The 18,525-nt window shown below is 44.2% G+C and overlaps 1 protein-coding gene across 1 annotated transcript in view; it reads right to left on the bottom strand.

The window, feature by feature from the left end:
* LOC311236536 (CUB and zona pellucida-like domain-containing protein 1) overlaps positions 1-9,363 on the bottom strand; it is a 78,135-nt gene extending 68,772 nt beyond the window's left edge. Inside the window, exons 1-3 of the mRNA XM_084324217.1 lie at positions 9,227-9,363; positions 8,813-8,956; positions 7,657-7,716 (exon numbers count right to left, since the gene is read on the bottom strand). Coding sequence (XP_084180343.1) covers positions 7,657-7,716; positions 8,813-8,956; positions 9,227-9,264 — 242 coding nt within the window. The 5' untranslated portion in view covers positions 9,265-9,363. The remainder of the gene's footprint in view (positions 1-7,656; positions 7,717-8,812; positions 8,957-9,226) is intronic.
* Positions 9,364-18,525: the final 9,162 nt, after the last annotated feature.

Here is an 18,525-nt window from a genome sequence, read left to right as displayed (position 1 = left end):
GCTTCACATTCACACAGTTCCATTCACACCTGGGAGCTGCCCAGTACAACCACAGTCTGCCACCGTTGGCCACTGAGCAACTCCACTGGAGCAGTTGGGGGTTAAGTGCCTAGCTCAAGGACACTTCAGCGGTTGGTGTTAAGGGGATAGGAGAGAGTTATTAATTCACTTCACCAGCCCAGATTTGTTCCTGCCGGTCCGGGGGATCGAACCAGCGACCTTCCGGTCACAACCCGCTTCTTTTTCTTTTTTTTTATTGATCTTTTTCCCCCTCCTTTTTCCTCCAATTTTCTCCCATCCCAATGTTAGTCGTTATGCCAATTACTACGTATGTAAGGAGTTCTTAAATTGTGCCTATTATGTAGGGTGCTTTTATTGTTTCCTGTAATACATTGGATATGATGTTATTGTGCTTTTTATTGTAAGGTGGAAGGGAGGGGTGGAGGGTGGGGGGGATGGGGCTTTTTATGACTGTATTCTTGTTTTTTGTATTCTTTGTACTCTTACTGTATATGACTGTTTTATATTGTATGTGTTTTTTGTGTGTATGTGTTAATTGTCTAGGACTACATATGCACACTGTACATGCACACTGTCCTTTTCACAAACCAAATAAACTAAACTAAACTAAGGAACGCTTGTAAATCATGAAACAAGAAGCCTAATAGAAAGAGTGAATAACAGTAGCTCGATCTGAGTGCCACAAGCATTGAGGGGGAAGACAGCGATGATATGAGTGCTGTTGGAGTGGGTCTGGAGGTTGCAGACTGTGTTGCTGGGGTCACTGAGACGCAGGTGATCTTCATCAAGTCCTCGGAATGACACTTTGGTCACCTCTACTGTCATGGTGTTCTCCTCGCAAATCACATGTGCTTCAACTGGAATAACAAATATCACATCGTGGCATCTATTCCAAATTGTGATCCTTTTTATTTTTATAAACATGTCTAAGCTACAATATGTAATTCACCATTATTTGCTCATCACAACTTCATTCACAGGGATGTTTTTTTTCAATTAATAATGTAAACAACCATTTTACAGCCTCAAAAGCCTTGTAAAACTCGTGTTTTGATGTCACGTGCGGCCCAGGCTATAGAGACCGTTAGCGTTAGTGAATCAGGAAGAGGTTGAATGGGATTTTGCCATCAACTTCTACTTCTCTTGTGATTAGGACCCAAACCATTGGCTATCTAGAACACTATTTACACAATCATACTGTATAATGCATTAGGATGCAATGATAATTTTTTACACAACTTGCCAGATCTAAACAATATCACTTACCTTTTTTTTTTTTTTGGCACAACCTCAACCACAACACATCTCATCTCGGACTGATAGATGTCGGACCTGAAACAAATAGACAAATAACACTACACATCAGACTCAACCACACACACAATTGTGTGGAATGGGCTCATTATTTAGTGGTTGAGTCCACAAGGTTCTCATTGCTGGACTGTGTCAAATGAGGACCATAGATAAGTTCATAAATGAGTTAATCAACTTACTTTAACCCCTTAAGCCCGACGGAATTAATATCTTGTCATAAATAGATCAATACAGCCCGGGGTCAGTCCGGGGTCTGATAAATAGATCAATACAGTTTTCAAATGTAGCCAAGAGTAAAGACCCTAACCCTATCACAAATGTATATTTTCAGCACTACGTTTGTTTACCAATATATTTAAGTGTTATTAGCGAAATATGAGTTTATAAATATCTCGGCGCATCCCGGCGGATATCGGATGAATTAGATGCAAGGAAATAATGCCTCATGAAACCGTTGCAGTCCTAAGGTCGCTTTCACACAGGGGCTGTTTGGTCCGGACTTTCGGACCAGAATTCGATAGTCCGGTTTTTCGGGTCTGTGTGAATGCACGTCGAACTCGGTCCGCGGACCAAGCAGGCGAACTCTGGTCCGCCTGAAAACGTAGGTCTCGGTTCGGCTTCAGCGGACCAAACGCGAACCAAATATAGGAAGTGATTATTATTACCACTGCTCGCAGCACTCACTGCAAAACAAGCACACTGCATCTAATCTATCTATCTATCTATCTATCTATCTATCTATCTATCTATCTATCTATCTATCTATCTATCTATCTATCTATCTATCTATCTATCTATCTATCTATCTATCTATCTATCTATCTATCTATCTATCTATCTATCTATCTATCTATCTATCTATCTATCTATCTATCTATCTATCTATGTCTGTGCATCTTGGGAAGAAGGAAGAAAAAACGCGGCTTATTATTATTACCGAGGCGCGCGGCTTATTATATTATTAAAACAGCTACTTGTGGGCACTCATAAAAACACCGTGGTCTACAAGTTGTTTAGCGAGAGGATGGTGGTAATGTGCTTCAATAGAACAATGGATCAATGCCATGTCAAAACTCGGCTCCGCTGATCTGGGCTCCGCAGTACACACACACGCGCGCACACACAGGATCGCAGCCACACACACATTTCCACTGTCCAATAGACAAGCGCCCTTTTCGACCGCGTGACATTGTTCAGAAGGTCTCGGTCCGTCTCACAGAAACCTGTGTGAAAGCAGGCGAACCAAATGAAGAATGCAACAATGTTGCAACTTCACCCCCAGAACCGCACCGAGTCCTCCAAAACTCTATGTGAAAGCGACCTAAGAGAGAGGAGACCCAGTGCTTTCGATGGACATCGAAATGTCATAAAACTACACTACCCAGCTCACACCAGGCTCTGTCAAAGCTGTTGAAAATATTCGTTGCGAAAAACTCTTACGTTATTTCCGTGATTATATCTCACGGGTCAAACAAACCTGAAAGTTATTGCCATAAAATACAACGTAGTTTGCTTCTTTACCTTTCTTTGAACGTCTGAAACTGCGTCTCAATCTGATGAAAAATGGCGGAGCTATGGATATTATAAAAAAGTAACTGTACTTACAGTCGTTTTCATTCACTGTCTTTGCTGCCCTGTAACGGGCGCCTGGTGGTACTAAATCCAGATTTAACTCTGTCATTGAAAAGAGGAGATTTGGCCCGATCCATAGATGTACAGTATGACTTGGCCATAATAAGGTAATTTAAAGGCCTGATATTCTATATTATTCATATTTCAAATTGCATGTGTCCGGATGGCGAAATTCTGTACTGTATAAAACCGCCTGTAAATCATCTGCCCTTTATTCATTTGCTTTGCTTGATTTTTTGTACCCATTGTCTCTACCTTTACCATCCCCCCTTGTCTACCCCCTCCTTCCCCTTCCTAGCTCACCTTAACATCCGGTCACCCCTCCTCTCTCCTTCACCCTTAAATAAATCTGTGTTAACTAAGTCTATATTTGACTGATACATTCTTAGCTCCGGTTAAATTCTTCCACAGTCTTAAGATGTTAAAGGTTTATTGTACTTTCTGTTTTTCTGTAAAAATTTACAGAATTGATTTTGACTAAATTCACAACTTCAACTCTTATCTATTGATTCATATATCAATACCTTTTATATAAATAAAATGTCTTTCAGTCATTTAATTTGAATTTTTTTTTAAATGTTCACATTTTACATTTGCTGTCCTCTGCTATTACACACTGGGTGGACATTCCCAGGAAAAGCATCTGGCACACAGGAAGGGATACGTTTTATGTCACGTTTTACCATGAATCGATTATCACCAGTGTTGTGCAAGTTACTGAAAAATAGTAACTAATAGTTACCATTAATAGTTACTTAATTTCAAAAGTAACTCAGTTTCTTTACTGATTACTTACACCAAAAAGCAATGTGTTACTGTGAAAAGTAACTTTTTAGTTACTTAAAAAACAAAAACAACATTATTTCAATCGCTTGAATGTGGTCAATCTCACCAGCAATGACATTGTACGTGTGCCTACCCTTTATCCTTTTACAGGCCAATGCAGCTTTCTGACATTGTAAAGTAGTGGGGTTTATCCAGTGAGATGTTATCCCGAGGAAGCTTTTGTTGTGGACGGACCAAATGTCTGCGGTGGTCGAGATGTAGTCCAGACTGTCCAGCCCCTCAAACCTTTCTTTAGCTCATTTTCCAGTTTGTATGAGTGGGATGAGTTTGGGTCTTTAACGTTAGACTATAGCTTTGTTGAAGCATGTTCTTTCTCCTGGTGCTTCAACAGATTTTAATTGCTGTTTTGGGCAGTAGATAGGATCTTTGAGCCAAGTCACAATTTACATTTAACTAAAACGTTCTTTTCTTTGTGCTTGACAAAAGACAAATAGTGAGAATATCTCCATGTGTAAAAACTCGACTTAGTGGGCGCCGCCATGACAGTCTAGACTAGAGTAAACACAGACATGATGCCCACAACGTGTCTCCGCATGTGACACAGGAGTCAGGACTGCACTGCAGCTCGCTACCACTCGCTACTCGCAGTATACAAACAATACTGTATTTGTAAATCTGGTATGTCATAAATGTCTGGATGTAACAGTACTGTATATCTGTATGTCGTGTAGGCTATGTCATAAATGTTATGATGAATTGAAAATGGGGGACCCTGATGTAAACAAGACGAAAGTCTTTCTCTGGTCTGCATCCCCTTAACAATTGTGTGTATTGAGCTGTACTGTATTGTACCCATTCTGCAATATGTTAATAACATTTTCAATCAATCAATCAACCAATCTACATAAAAATAACGCAGTCACGAACCATTTAGTAACGGTAATTGAGTTACTGAATTTTAAAAGTAATGCATTAGAGTACTAGTTACTGCCAAAAGTAATGGCATTACTGTAACACGTTACTTTGTAACGAGTTAGTCCCAACACTGATTATCACCTATGTTGCCAAAATATGGATATTGCAGATATCTATACTATTTTAAAGCTAACCTCATCAGGGCTATTTGAGCTTGCTAGCAGGTTACCACTTTAACCATGACCTCATCAGGGCTATTTGAGATTGTTAGCAGGTTACCACTTTAACCATGACCTCTCCATGGCTATTTGAGATTGCTAGCAGGTTACCACTTTAACCATGACCTCTCCATGGCTATTTGAGATTGCTAGCAGCTTGCCAGGCTATTCACTACATCAGTAGCTCTCAACTGTTGAGACGGTTCGCAAACCTCAAATTGATATGCATTACAATACGACCCCATTTAATAAAATGTTCTCTCAGGGACCCCCATCTGAGAAGATGGCTATTGTAGGGATGCTCGATATTGGCTTTTTTACCGATATGATATACCGATATTGTCCAACTCTTAATTTCCGATACCGATATCAACCGATATCAACCGATACCGATATATGCAGGGTTTCCCCCCCCCAAAAAACGGACACGTCTCAAAAATCAGAATTTGTTCTTACTTGCTTGCCTGGGTAAATAAAGGTTAAGAAATATAAAAAAAAAAAAAAAAATTAATTTGAAAACCGATACCGCTATTTTCCGATATCAAATTTTAATGCCAATATCGGTAGGCCGATAATATCGAACATCCCAAATGATCAATAAAATAGTTTCCCCATAACTATCCTATCATACTGTAGTTGAGGACAGTGGAGGGACAACTATCTGAATAGTCATTCTTATACACTCATCAAGTTGACTTCTAGGCAACTAAATAATAGTGAAATCAAAATGTTTAATGGGCACCCCCTAGAACCCCCTCAAGGTTGCCTGGGGGTCCCTGGATCCATGTTGAGAACCACTGCACTACATAATAACCACTTTCTTACCAGTATGATCCTCCAACTCATACAAACATCTATAATACACTCCCAACTTGCCTACAGAGACAGTATTCAGAGAAACACATAAGTGCATGCTTACCAACTGTTTCACCTGTTTTATAGCAACACTACTATCACTGACATCTGAAGGGAGATCCCTCCTTGAACGGCCCTTCTAAGGTTTCAAGTTCAAGTTTCTTTAATAGTTGTCATACAGAAGTACAGAATACTTTTATACAAAATGCTTCTTACTGTTACTCTTACTCTCCAGAGACTGTGCTAGACAAGATAAGTATGAAATAAAATAAAGTAGCATAGAGGAAGTAAAAATAGAGGTCACAGTGTTCAGTATAGACATATGTACAATGTTCGATGCAGACTAGAAGTAATTGAGTTACCATACAATATACTATGCAATATACTAATATACAATACTATATAGTGCAAAGCAGAAATGGGATGAGGTACAATTTAGGTACAATTTACAGTAAGGTGTACGAGTTGTAGTGCAAATCCTTTACCAATAAATATAAAGTGTGTTTAGGTGATCTAAAGTGTGGAGAGTGGGTGCTGCAGTGTGTTGTTTGTTTAAAGTGAGTGTGTGCGTGTGGATGTGTGTGCTGTGTGCATTTGATGGTTGTTGCATAGTGTTTATTGTTCGTTGAGCAGCCTGATGGCCTGGGGACAAAAGCTTCTTCTGAGTCTTTCTGTGCTCGCCTTGAGACTCCGGTATCGCTTGCCTGACCGCAGCAGCTCAAAGAGGCAGTTGTTCGGGTGGCTGGAGTCCTTGATGATTCTCTTAGCCTTGCCCCTGCACCGCTTGTTGTAAATGTTCTGGAGGGTGGTAAGCCCCCCTCCAATTGTGCGTTCGGCTGAACGTGTCACTCTTTGTAGTCTGCTTCGGTCTTGTGCAGTGCTATTCCCAAACCAGGAGGTGATGTTGCCAGTCAAGATGCTCTCTATTGTACATGAGTAGAAGTTCTTAAGGATCTTCTGACTGACTTGGAACTTCCTTAGGCGCCTGAGGAAGTAGAGGCGTTGTCGTGCCTTCTTCACAACACTGTCAATGTGTGTGGTCCATGTCAAGTCCTCGGATATGTGGGCTCCGAGGTACTTAAAACTGTTCCTCTCTCAACCGGTGCCCCGTCGATGCTGAGGGGGCTGTAGTCCTTGACCCCCGACCTCCTAAAGTCCACAATCATCTCCTTTGTTTTGCTGACGTTCAGGGAGAGTCTGTTCTCCTGGCACCATCCCGCCAGGACCTTGACCTCTTCCAGGTAGGCCCTCTCGTCGTTTGCAGAGATCAGGCCCACCACTACTGTGTCGTCAGCAAATTTGATGATTGTGTTGTTGCTCCGCTGAGCCACACAGTCATGTGTGTACAGGGAGTAGAGGAGGGGACTCAGAACACAGCCCTGTGGGGCCCCTATGTTGAGGGTGATGGATGAGGAGGTGCAGTTGCCTGCTCTCACCACCTGGGGTCTGCCCGTCAGGAAGTCCAAGATCCACTGGCAGAGGTTATAGTTCAAGCCCAGGTCCCTGAGCTTGGCTATGAGTTTGGAGGGGACTATGGTATTGAATGCTGAGCTGTAGTCGATGAATAGCATTCTCACATAGTTCCCCTGCCTCTTGTCCAGGTGTGATGCTGTCCAGGTTTCTCTCCTCCACATTGCCTGTGGTGCATTTTTTCCTATAGCTGGGTTTTAGTGAGGGGTGGGGTATGTCTGGGAGTGTTGCATTCATTTATTTTATTTATTAAAAAAAAATTGGACTTTATGGTGTTTTTGTTTTGTTCTTGATTTATTGTGATGTTTCTTCTTGACTTGTTTAAAGGAGACGTGTCCGGCCCATGGGGACATTAACGTGTGTTGTCGGGCCTTACAAATACATTTGATTTGATTTGAAACATTTTCCTAGACACAATGTAGAAAGAAAGAAGAAGGTAACTTACTGTGCAGAAACTGTGGGTGGTGGTTGGTTGTGGTGGTGACTGGCTGAAGATGGAATGTTCCTGAGTCATTAGAAAATACATCTATTATAAACCTTGTGTTTTTTTTTATATGATTGAATAAGAACAGCTATTCCCTACAATCATATTGTTAAGAAGCATAATTTCTTTTTGTAAATGCCAGATCTTAGTAAGAAAGTAAATAAAGGGGACATGCATTGCTATTCCTAGCACAATTTGGGCAACTTTACACAATTCCTGTGAGTCTATTGAACACATCTGTAAGCTTTTATTCAAAAAGATGCATTGTTTTATATTTCTAATCAAGTACTCAAAAGCCAAATTTTTCTCCCTTTGGATTTCAGGCTGTGTTGGCCTGGCTCTGCCCATAAGCACTTTGTGTAAATGAGTATGTGCTACTGCTGCTTCCCCACGCGAGGTCCAGGTTGTGTGTAAATGAGTATGTGCTACTGCTGCTTCCCCGCGAGGTCCAGGTTGTGTGTAAATGAGTATGTGCTACTGCTGCTTCCTCGTGCACGGTTTGTTTCCCCGACAGAAGCTCCTCTCTCTCTATCTCTCTCTCTCATCTCTCTCCCTCTCTCTCACTCGCTCGTTGTCTGCCTCGCTCTATTTGAGGAAGTGAAGATAATTCCACTCGCTCTGCTGTCGCTGTCAACCATAGAGGGGGCGTTAGTTATGCAAATCAGTGCTATATTCACGTCAGCAAAACCGTCAAATCAGAACAGCATAGTTGAGTGAGGGAGGATCTCGTGAACTCGAGACTAGACTGGTGAGTCAATATGGTAATTAGAGACACAGACCCATTGATACTAACCTGTATTACTATAAAACCATGCTAAACAAAAAGCCATTTATAATGCATGTCCCCTTTAAATGTTTGGAGGAATCCCACCTCCAGAAATACCATTGAGGAGCTCAGGGTCCTGAATAACATCAAGGAGCTCAAGGAAAGGGTGGGGATGAATATCACCAAACCAAACGTGAGTTCAACTGTGTCATCATCACTGCCAGGTCACAGTACAACCCCAGGCTGGAGAATCAGTTTTGCCAACGACTCACACAGTTTAGACTCTCTCACACACTTCTAAAATGTGGGGATGCTGCATCTTTCGTGGAAGAAAATAAATATAATGCTCACCCAATTACTGATTGAGCGACAAAGCAAATGGAAAAATGGTCTCCCAGGTCCTCTTGAACAGGAGTCCATCTGATAACATACTCATCATGTGTGGTCCTGTGCTTGGTGATGTTAAGAGGTCCACTGATGAGGACATCATATACTCTGTAGACAAAGATGAAACAAACACGTCCCGATTTTATTATAATCACTGACTTTTTTGTATATCTGGCTTTTTTGTGAATATTTTCATGTTGAGCTATAGATTGTGGATGAATATGCACAGAAAGGTACACCGTGCAAATGTTAATGCTTTATTTGTTTTAAACGAGACGATTTAGAAATGGTCAATGGGGAATTACATTGCGTTTTCAAGATGGTGGACCAGCCAGAAACAGCAATAACGTAACCACTACACCTCCCTATTTCCCTTACATTGAGTTTGTAGCTTGTGCTTTGACTCTTATCTCCATCTCCTGGGTGGCTTCAGCATGGAGTCGCTCCCCATTTCTGGGTGTTGGGTGCAGGAACTTGGGAAAATATACTCCATCAACGCAAGATGGAGCAGCTGAATCCACTGCAATTCAAATGAAGATAAATGTAAACACCAAGATACATGCTTCCCTGCATATAACCAGTAGCCTGTTTAAGCCCTAGCCATATTTTCAGAAAATGTGCCTAAAAGTACATACCTAGGTAAATGGAAGATTTCTCCACTTCTACAAGGTTCATTTGCATGTTTTTGGTATCTAGGGACATCTATAAACCTCAGGGAATGTATTCCCAGTGTCACATATATTGTGTATGTTACTATGCTTGAGTAAATTGTTATTCAATTATTATTATTATACTTTTTTTCCATCTTTCACGGTGAATAACACTATGCTAACATTGACCAGAATTGCCACTGAGCTCATTCAGCACCTTCTTGAGATCAAGTGTACAAAATATCTAAGCAAATGTATAAAGGGCAGATGATTTACAGGAGGTTTTGTAGATATAGTACAGCATTTTGCCATCCGGACACATGGCCATTGAAATATGAATATAGAATATAGAATATCAGGCCTATAAATGACCTTATTATGGCCAAATCATACATCTATGAATCGGGCCTAATCTCGTCTTTCCAATGGCAGAGTTAAATCTGGATTTAGTAAACAGAAATGTGAGTAAACACGTATACAGTATGTGTGTGTGCCAGGAGTGCTCCTTATGCATCCTCACCAAGCCACCTGCATAAGCTATAGATTTATATAGAATTAGTTGAACTTATCCTTTGTGTCTATTGTCATTTGTGTGAGGATTGGTTCTTTCCCCGCCACACGCTTCTTGGGGTGCTGTGATGATTGGTCCGTTGCCTAACGCACACTTCTAGGTTAAGTATCAATTACCATCACGCACCTGATGTGTGTGCTAATCAGCGCCCCAGAGGGCTTTATATACCTGGACCTTCTTTCTATCGATGTCGGGTCGTTCTGGAATACAACTGCTTTGCCTGCTTTTTTCCCGTTGCTGTTTCCTGGTCTATATTCTCTCCAGGACTTTTCTGTGGAGAACTGTTTGGAGCCGCGCCTTGTTACCCGTTACACGTTGCACTTGGGTGAGTGGAAACAAACCCCTCTGGATAATTTGGATTGTGTGTTATTGAAGAAACACAGAAGATATCCTTTTGTTTGCTCTGGATAAGTTCTGATTGTGTGTTATTGAAGAAACAATGAAGAGATCATTTTGTTTGCTCTGGATAATTCTGATTGTGTGTTATTGAAGAAGCACTGAAGATATAATTTTGTTTGCACTGGACTCAGCCGGATTGTGTGTTATAGAAGAAGCACTGAAGACATCTTTTGTTTGCACTGACTCTGCTAATTGTGTGTTGGGGAAAACACTGATACCTATCTCTTTCTCCGTTTCCCACCTCGAGGAAGAGCTGGGAGTATCTGCAGAGCCGCTACAACATCATATGCCAAATTCCCACCACTGTCGCCAGGAGGATTCTGCAGAGCGGTTGATGACTCTGCCGGAGGCAGTCTCCCCGTTTGTTTGATTACTGTACCTATTCCATCTTTTGACTCTGTAAATAAATACGCCCTAGCATTTGGCTAACTCTGAACTTCCTGTCTGTGCAGTTGTGTTTGAGGTCGGTTACAAACCATAACATTACGACCCGACCATGACGACCTCAGCCGACACAGACAGGGTCAGAACAGCGTTGGCGGTCCAGATTGAGTTAACCAACGACCACAGCCTACAGCTAGGTGCGGCTGCGGCTGCTGTACAGGAGCTCCGAGACCAGGTCCTGCCTATTCAGGAGTCCCTTGGCTCTCTGGCTAGCCAGCAGACAGCCCAGGGTAATCAGCAGACTAATATTCTCCTCCAATTACAAGCGCTGAGTGAAGCCGTTAACACCTTGCTTGTAACCCCACCTACTTCAGGAGCCTCGGCCGGAGCATCACCCGCAGCCCTGGCAGGCCCCGCGCCTCCCGATCCCGCACCTCGGGAGCCCCGTCTCTCCGAACCACGGTTGTTCGATGGTAACTTCGAGGATTGTGCCACATTCATCATGCAATGTGAGTTGGTTTTTCGTCATCAACCCAGCCGATTCACTTCAAGGGGAGCCCGAGTGGCTTACATGACTAACTTGCTCTCAGGCCGGGCAGCCCAGTGGGTCACTACCTCCTGGGCAATGGGGGCTGATTTCTGTTTTTCCTACCCAGACTTCGTGGCTGAGCTCCGCAGGGTTTTCCACCACCCAGCCCGTGGCCAGGACCCAGGAGCTCGGTTGGGCACCTTCCGGCAGGACAGTGGCAGTGTCAGAGACTACGCACTGGAGTTCAGACTGGCCGCAACGGAGAGTGGTTGGAACGATCAAGCGCTTCGTCTCACCTTCCTGAGGGGGCTCAACGACGCAGTAAGGGACCAGCTCGCGACCCAAGAGGAGCCCGATTCTCTCGAGGGCCTGATCAGCCTCGCTATCCGCATCGACGGACGCCTCCGGGAGAGAAGGCGTGAGCGAGCACGACTGGGACCCCCAGACGTACCCCCCGAGTACCACGACCTCGAGGAGATTTTCAGTGAGTCCCGGGCTCAGGTCCTTCCGCCTCACCGGCCTTACGACTATGCCATCGACCTCCGCTCAGGGGCTTCCCTTCCCGGCAGCCGCCTCTACAGTGCTGACCGTCCTGCCCCCTCCGTGACTGGTGGGGTTTTTCCCTCCCGAGCTGTGACCGAGGAGGAACCCATGCAGCTGGGACGCACCCGCCTTAGCCCGGCCGAACGGGAGTCCAGGCTCAGGTCCGGCCTTTGCCTCTACTGCGGCCGGGATGGACACCGTGTCTCCAATTGCCCTACCCGGCCAAGAAGACCAGGCTCGCCGGGACCCCGGGAGATCCTGGTGAGCCGTTTTTCCTGTTCCCCCACCCGTGCACCACCTAACCGTCTGACGAACGTCACCCTAGCCTGGGCGGACCAGCGGGCGACGGTGGGTGCACTCATTGACTCTGGTGCTGATGGGAGTTTCCTGGATGTTGAGTTTGCCGCCCGGGCCAACATTCCACTTGAGGACCTCGAGAGGCCCTTGGAGGTCTTCGCGCTGGATCATCGCCGCCTGGCTGACATCACTCAACGCACCTGTCCAGTCCTTCTCACCATTGCTGGTAACCACGTTGAGACGTTTTTCATCACCAGCTCTCCTCTTGTCCCTGTAGTTCTGGGCAGGCCTTGGCTCGCGCTGCATGAGCCCCACATCGCCTGGTCCTCCGGCACCATCAGGGGGTGGAGCCCCTCCTGTCATGCCCAGTGTCTTCAGGCGGCGTCCAGTCCTTCGCCCCGGGGTTCCCCTGGTGTCCCTGTCTCTAGCCCCCTCTCCGGGCCTCTGTCTCCGGCCTCCCTCGCCGGTTCCCTGTCCCTTTTTCTCCAGCCCCCCTCACCGGGTCCCTGTCCCCGTCTCCAGCCTCCCTCACCGGTCCTCTGTCCCCGTCTCCGTTCCCCCTCACCGGGCCTCTGTCTCTGTCCCCCTCTCCAGTGCCCCTGATCGCCGGCTTCCTTCGGTCCCATCCGAGCAGGCCGGGGCCGAGTGGGTCGCCGGGTGGCTCCCGTGGAGGGGGGGGGGGGGGGGTACTGTGAGGATTGGTTCTTTCCCCGCCACACGCTTTTTGGGGTGCTGTGATGATTGGTCCGTTGCCTAACGCACACTTCTAGGTTAAGTATCAATTACCATCACGCACCTGATGTGTGTGCTAATCAGCGCCCCAGAGGGCTTTATATACCTGGACCTTCTTTCTATCGATGTCGGGTCGTTCTGGAATACAACTGCTTTGCCTGCTTTTTTCCCGTTGCTGTTTCCTGGTCTATATTCTCTCCAGGACTTTTCTGTGGAGAACTGTTTGGAGCTGCGCCTTGTTACCCGCTACGCGTTGCACTTGGGTGAGTGGAAACAAACCCCTCTGGATAATTTGGATTGTGTGTTATTGAAGAAACACAGAAGATATCCTTTTGTTTGCTCTGGATAAGTTCTGATTGTGTGTTATTGAAGAAACACTGAATAGATCATTTTGTTTGCTCTGGATAATTCTGATTGTGTGTTATTGAAGAAGCACTGAAGATATAATTTTGTTTGCACTGGACTCAGCCGGATTGTGTGTTATAGAAGAAGCACTGAAGACATCTTTTGTTTGCACTGACTCTGCTAATTGTGTGTTGGGGAAAACACTGATACCTATCTCTTTCTCCGTTTCCCACCTCGAGGAAGAGCTGGGAGTATCTGCAGAGCCGCTACAACATCATATGCCAAATTCCCACCACTGTCGCCAGGAGGATTCTGCAGAGTGGCTGATGACTCTGCCGGAGGCATTCTCCCCGTTTGTTTGATTACTGTACCTATTCCATCTTTTGACTGTAAATAAATACGCCCTAGCATTTGGCTAACTCTGAACTTCCTGTCTGTGCCGTTGCGTTTGAGGTCGGTTACAAACCATAACAATTTGTGTGGGTTCAACTCGTGAACAGTAAGATGAGCTGTGGAATGTTTCTTCACTGGCTCTTACGATGTGCACACTAAGCAATGTAATACATAAATAAAACCAACAATAAAGAATAACAATAAAGAAGAAGACGGTATATGGACTATTAATATAGTATATTCCACTATAGCTATATCCGTGAGATTTGGTTTAATTCTTATTTATTTATTTCACAATACCTTGTTGAGTCATGACTAATGCAAAACGTAATTTTTAATGATACAGATTTTGTCGTATTTATTATTATTATAATTGGATGTCTGTAGAATCGACGTGAATGCAATCACCATGATTTCACCCAAATGAAGCCCTTAGAAACACGGGCACACACTAGTCTGTCCAACTTACAACTGCCTTTCCACGTTCGTAAATCCTGTTTGTAGCTATGAACGAATCTCCGTAATGAAACTGTTCAATCATGCCAAAATCGGCCCGAGAAGTTCGTAAGTCGAGTTACGAAGAAATTAGTTCGTAACCTTCTCGTAAGTCCATTCGAGCATGACGTGACGTCTATTATCTTTACCAGATAATCTACCATATAATTGTATCTAACTGCTCCAAAATACAGTATACTATTGATTGATTGATTGATTGAAAATTGTATTAACAGATTGCAGAATGGGTACAATACAGTACGGCTCAATACACACAATTGTTAAGGGGATGCAGACCAGAGAAATACTTTCATCGAGATATGTAAGAAACCAAACTTTCCGGCACATTTTTTCCGGTTGAAACCAGCGTGATGCGATCAGCTTTTTAGCTACTGTGATACCCGATAAAACCAATCTCTTTAGCTGTGGATTTACTGCAAACTCAAGAACATCATTCAATAGTAATACCGAGGGGTGTACAGGTATATTCCAAGATACTAGTTTTGATAATTGTTGGGTCACATCTTTCCAGAATGTCTTAACTGGTGGGCAGTCCCAATACATGTGCATAAATGTCCCTTCGTCCCCATTTGTACATTGGGAGCATTTGGAGTCTTGTTTAAGACCCATTCTGCTCAGTCTTATAGGAGTCAAGTATGTCCTGTGAATATAGTTAAGATTGATTTGTTGATGGTCCGGGTTCCTTGATGTAAGTCGGACATTTGCCCAGGCTCCTTGCCAATCAAAGTCACTTTCCAGGTCTGGTATATCCCTCCTCCAGGCAGAGTCTAGTTGGAGGGTTTCATACAAGGACGTTAGTAATTGATGATAAAAATCTGAAACAAAACCTCTCGATGTCTCTCTTTCATAGAAGAATTTGTGGTATCTGTGGTGTTCAATTGGTATGTCTAATGGAACACCGTGAGACTTCAAACATAGCCGTAACTGTATGTAAAAAAGCCATGTGGACTTGGTGAGATTACATTTTTTGCATATTTCTCCATAACTACAAAAACCCTGTTTGTTAAAAACATCCCCTAATGAGTGTATGCCTTGCTCTTCCCATATAGGGAATCTTATAGATCGTTTTTCAATTAAGAGTGCATTGTTATTGAATAAGGGAGTATGATTGTGCCATTTATGTGGGTTAGGATTTTTTTTTTGTGTTTCACGCCATATCCGGATCGCATGAGTAATTATGGGGCCAAATTTCCGTTCACAGTGCTTGATTGGTAGTTTAGTGTATGCTATGTCCTTCAGTCTATGTGGGGCTACTATGTTTTCTTCTAATTTTCTCCAGGATACTAATGCTTGGGGATAAGGCAGAACATTTGTTACATTGCATTACCAGTTGGCTCCAACTGCAGAAAAGTCCAACCTCCTACTAGGAAGAAAACAATGGAACCGCACTCAAAGTACAAATTCCAACTAGGAAACTTAAAAGTGTGTATTGTCCACAACCGTGGGCATGGACTGCATTTATATAACAGCTTTTATCCAAAGCGCTTTACAACTTATGCCTCACGTTCACCCATTCACTCACACATTCACTCACACATTCACTCATAGACGGCGGAGGCGACCATCATGCAGGATGCCAACCTGCTCATCAGGAGCAGTTAGGGGTTAAGTGCCTTGCTCAAGGACACTTCAACACAGTTCCCGGGAGGAGCCGGAGTCGAACCCGGGAACCCAATTCTGATTACCAGACGACCGTTCTACCTCCTGAGCCACTGTCACCACATTTGTGCCATCTGTCACCACAATGACTGGAGCACATAACGGCTGGTGAACTGTTAGGACTATCTGACTAATAAACACCAAGAGGAGCGTTGTCTCTTGAATAGTTCTGAAGCAGGTGTGTGTGCAGCGCTGTGGCAGCGAGACCCAAAGCAGTCGACTGAAAAGTGGCTAGAAGCTAAATATGCTTTGTAAGAGAACCAAGTAATTTTTTTTTAATAAATAAATAAAGTAGGGCTGTCAGTTTATCGCGTTAATTAGATAAATTAATTACACAGCAAATTATCACGTTATGAAAATTAACTCAAAATTAATCAACTTACAAAATAAAAAATAAATGTATCTCATTAATTCAAGAACGTAGAATACACATTTACAGACTTTCTTTTAATATGGCCCATTTGCATGTTCTTGGTATCTGATTCTAGGGACATCTATGGATCTCAGGGAATGTATTCCCAGTGTCAGAAATACTGTGTCTGTTCTGTTTCATTAGGGGCTCTGCTTGGCATCACTACTGCACTCCCTCGCGTACGCGCACGCGCACTGAATAAATTCCACAAATGTACCTTTAATACCAGTATTAGTCTGACCACACCCCTCATCAGCTTACCTTCATAAGCAGGTGTGTGGTCACCTGCCCTCCTCCTTCTCGCTTTCACCACAAGGAAGTGCCTCGGTAGTACCCCACTTGACGTGTTGTTAGTTGACGTGGAGAAAAATTTGTTTACAAGGAAGATACGTTGACATCATATCTTTATTTTCTCTCTCACTATTTTCGAGAAAATACGGCGATATTGTCTTCGTACTGGAGTGTCTGGAAGATGTTGATCATTCTAAAAATCCTCCACCGGTTTTCGTATTGGGAGCACGCCGCTGCATGCTTCTCAACTGCAGTTCCTTGCTGTGTTTGTTGGGGTGAAACCTGTCAGGCCACAGCTGAACTGTCGGACATGCCGCTGTTGTGAGAAGCGGTGCGTTCCAGGTTGGGTGAGTAGTGTTTTTGCTGGCAGGCTCCACTTGTCTGTTAGTGCTATGGGGGCTACTTGACAATGTTTATGGAAACCGGCCCCAGGCTAGGGTCCTTTGTTCAGCCACCTAGGCGACAGAAGGCCTTGGTCTGAAGACCATTATAGTTTTAACTAGTGGGCCGCGACCATTAACACTGGTGATCCCTGTGTGTTTTGGACGAGTGGATTCTCTCTGTCACCGTGTTAAGGCCCCATCTTTCATATCCAAATGAGAGTATTCCTTCACGAGGGGATATGTGCATGGATGTGCGATAGCGGCAGATCCATGTTCAAAGTCAGCTACACAGGCCAGTTGGTATTGTGCTGATTCCGTCGGGTGTTGGTAAAATCACCGTTGTGAAGCGGTGTTGACATCTTGTTTTCTCTTTTCTCTTAAAAAGAGAAAAGGCCTGTCTGGGTGAGTGTTATGTCATTGTTTACAGGTTCAGTTGATAGCTGCTTAGCTTACGGTTAGCCAGTCAGCTGTTAACTGCTGCGTTAGCCTGCTGGGATCGCTGCATGGCCTGCTCAGGTTGGGCCTACTGTTAGCCAGTCAGCTGTTAGCTGCGGTGCTAGCATGTCGTGATCGCTAGGTAACGTTAGCTTGCTGCTATAGGCCATGGCCTGGCGCGGGGTAGCTTAGCTTCTCGCGCGCCGCCGTGAGCTCGCTTCTGATCGCGTGCGTCATTAGCTCGGCGTCTCGCGAGCAGAAGCAGTAGCACCCGAACGGTTGGAGCGGCCGTTAGCTTGATGCTATTCTGTTGAACGTGCTTTGATTTTAACATGTTTTACACTCTTGACTACGACGTCATCCTTGACAGGGGATGTTTTCGTCGACCCTGCCCTGAGCCAGGACGGCAAGGTTGCATCAACAAAGGACTGTAGTGCGGGTTGGAGCGGCGACGCTGCCCAGTTCGAACAACACAGGAGCGGCTGTGTTCCTACGGTGTCTGTGACTGCACTTCGCTGATCTACGTTCCGGGTAGGAACAGGTTTGACCAGACCTTATAACACGTTTTCTGGTTTTACTTTTCTAAATGTATTGTGAATAACGATGTTTTTCCCAAAAGGTGTGTTGCTGCAATGCATTTGGGATACGGCGCGGGTTATGTGTGAGCTGTTTTTGTCACTGGCAGTTAGCTTCTCCGTGCAAATCGGGATGTAATGATCTGGTTGTTGTGTGAGAAACATCATGGTGTTTATATGTACTGTGTACTCACAACTAAGGTAACTAACCTATGAAGCTATGCTTGGTGACAAGTGAGTAAAAGAATGTTCTTTTCTCAGCCTGTGATGACAATGAACAGTGTGTTCACATATTAACAGGTTTTCCTGTTTTAACTGGCCGTATTGAGGGTAAAATAAGAGGATTGTGTTTCCCCCCGGTTCCCTGGGGACTTTTTCATCCTCCTATCAGACATGTTTGTGCACTATTTGTGTCTTTTGTGTGGTAGGGATGCGATGTAACTCTTAGCTTGATTGCTGAGGTTGTGCTAAATCTGCTGGAGAAACTTTATTTTCCTAAAAGAAAAAATGGTTTGGTCGCTGTCGTGTGTGCTTAGCAAGGCCTGTGGCCGATACTAATCGAG

The sequence above is a fragment of the Notolepis coatsorum genome (assembly GCF_963971535.1).
Source record: "Notolepis coatsorum genome assembly, chromosome: 11".
NCBI classification, from domain to species: domain Eukaryota; kingdom Metazoa; phylum Chordata; class Actinopteri; order Aulopiformes; family Paralepididae; genus Notolepis; species Notolepis coatsorum.
The sequence above is the reverse complement of the archived record's forward strand: the minus strand, read 5'-3'. Positions and strand labels throughout refer to the sequence as shown.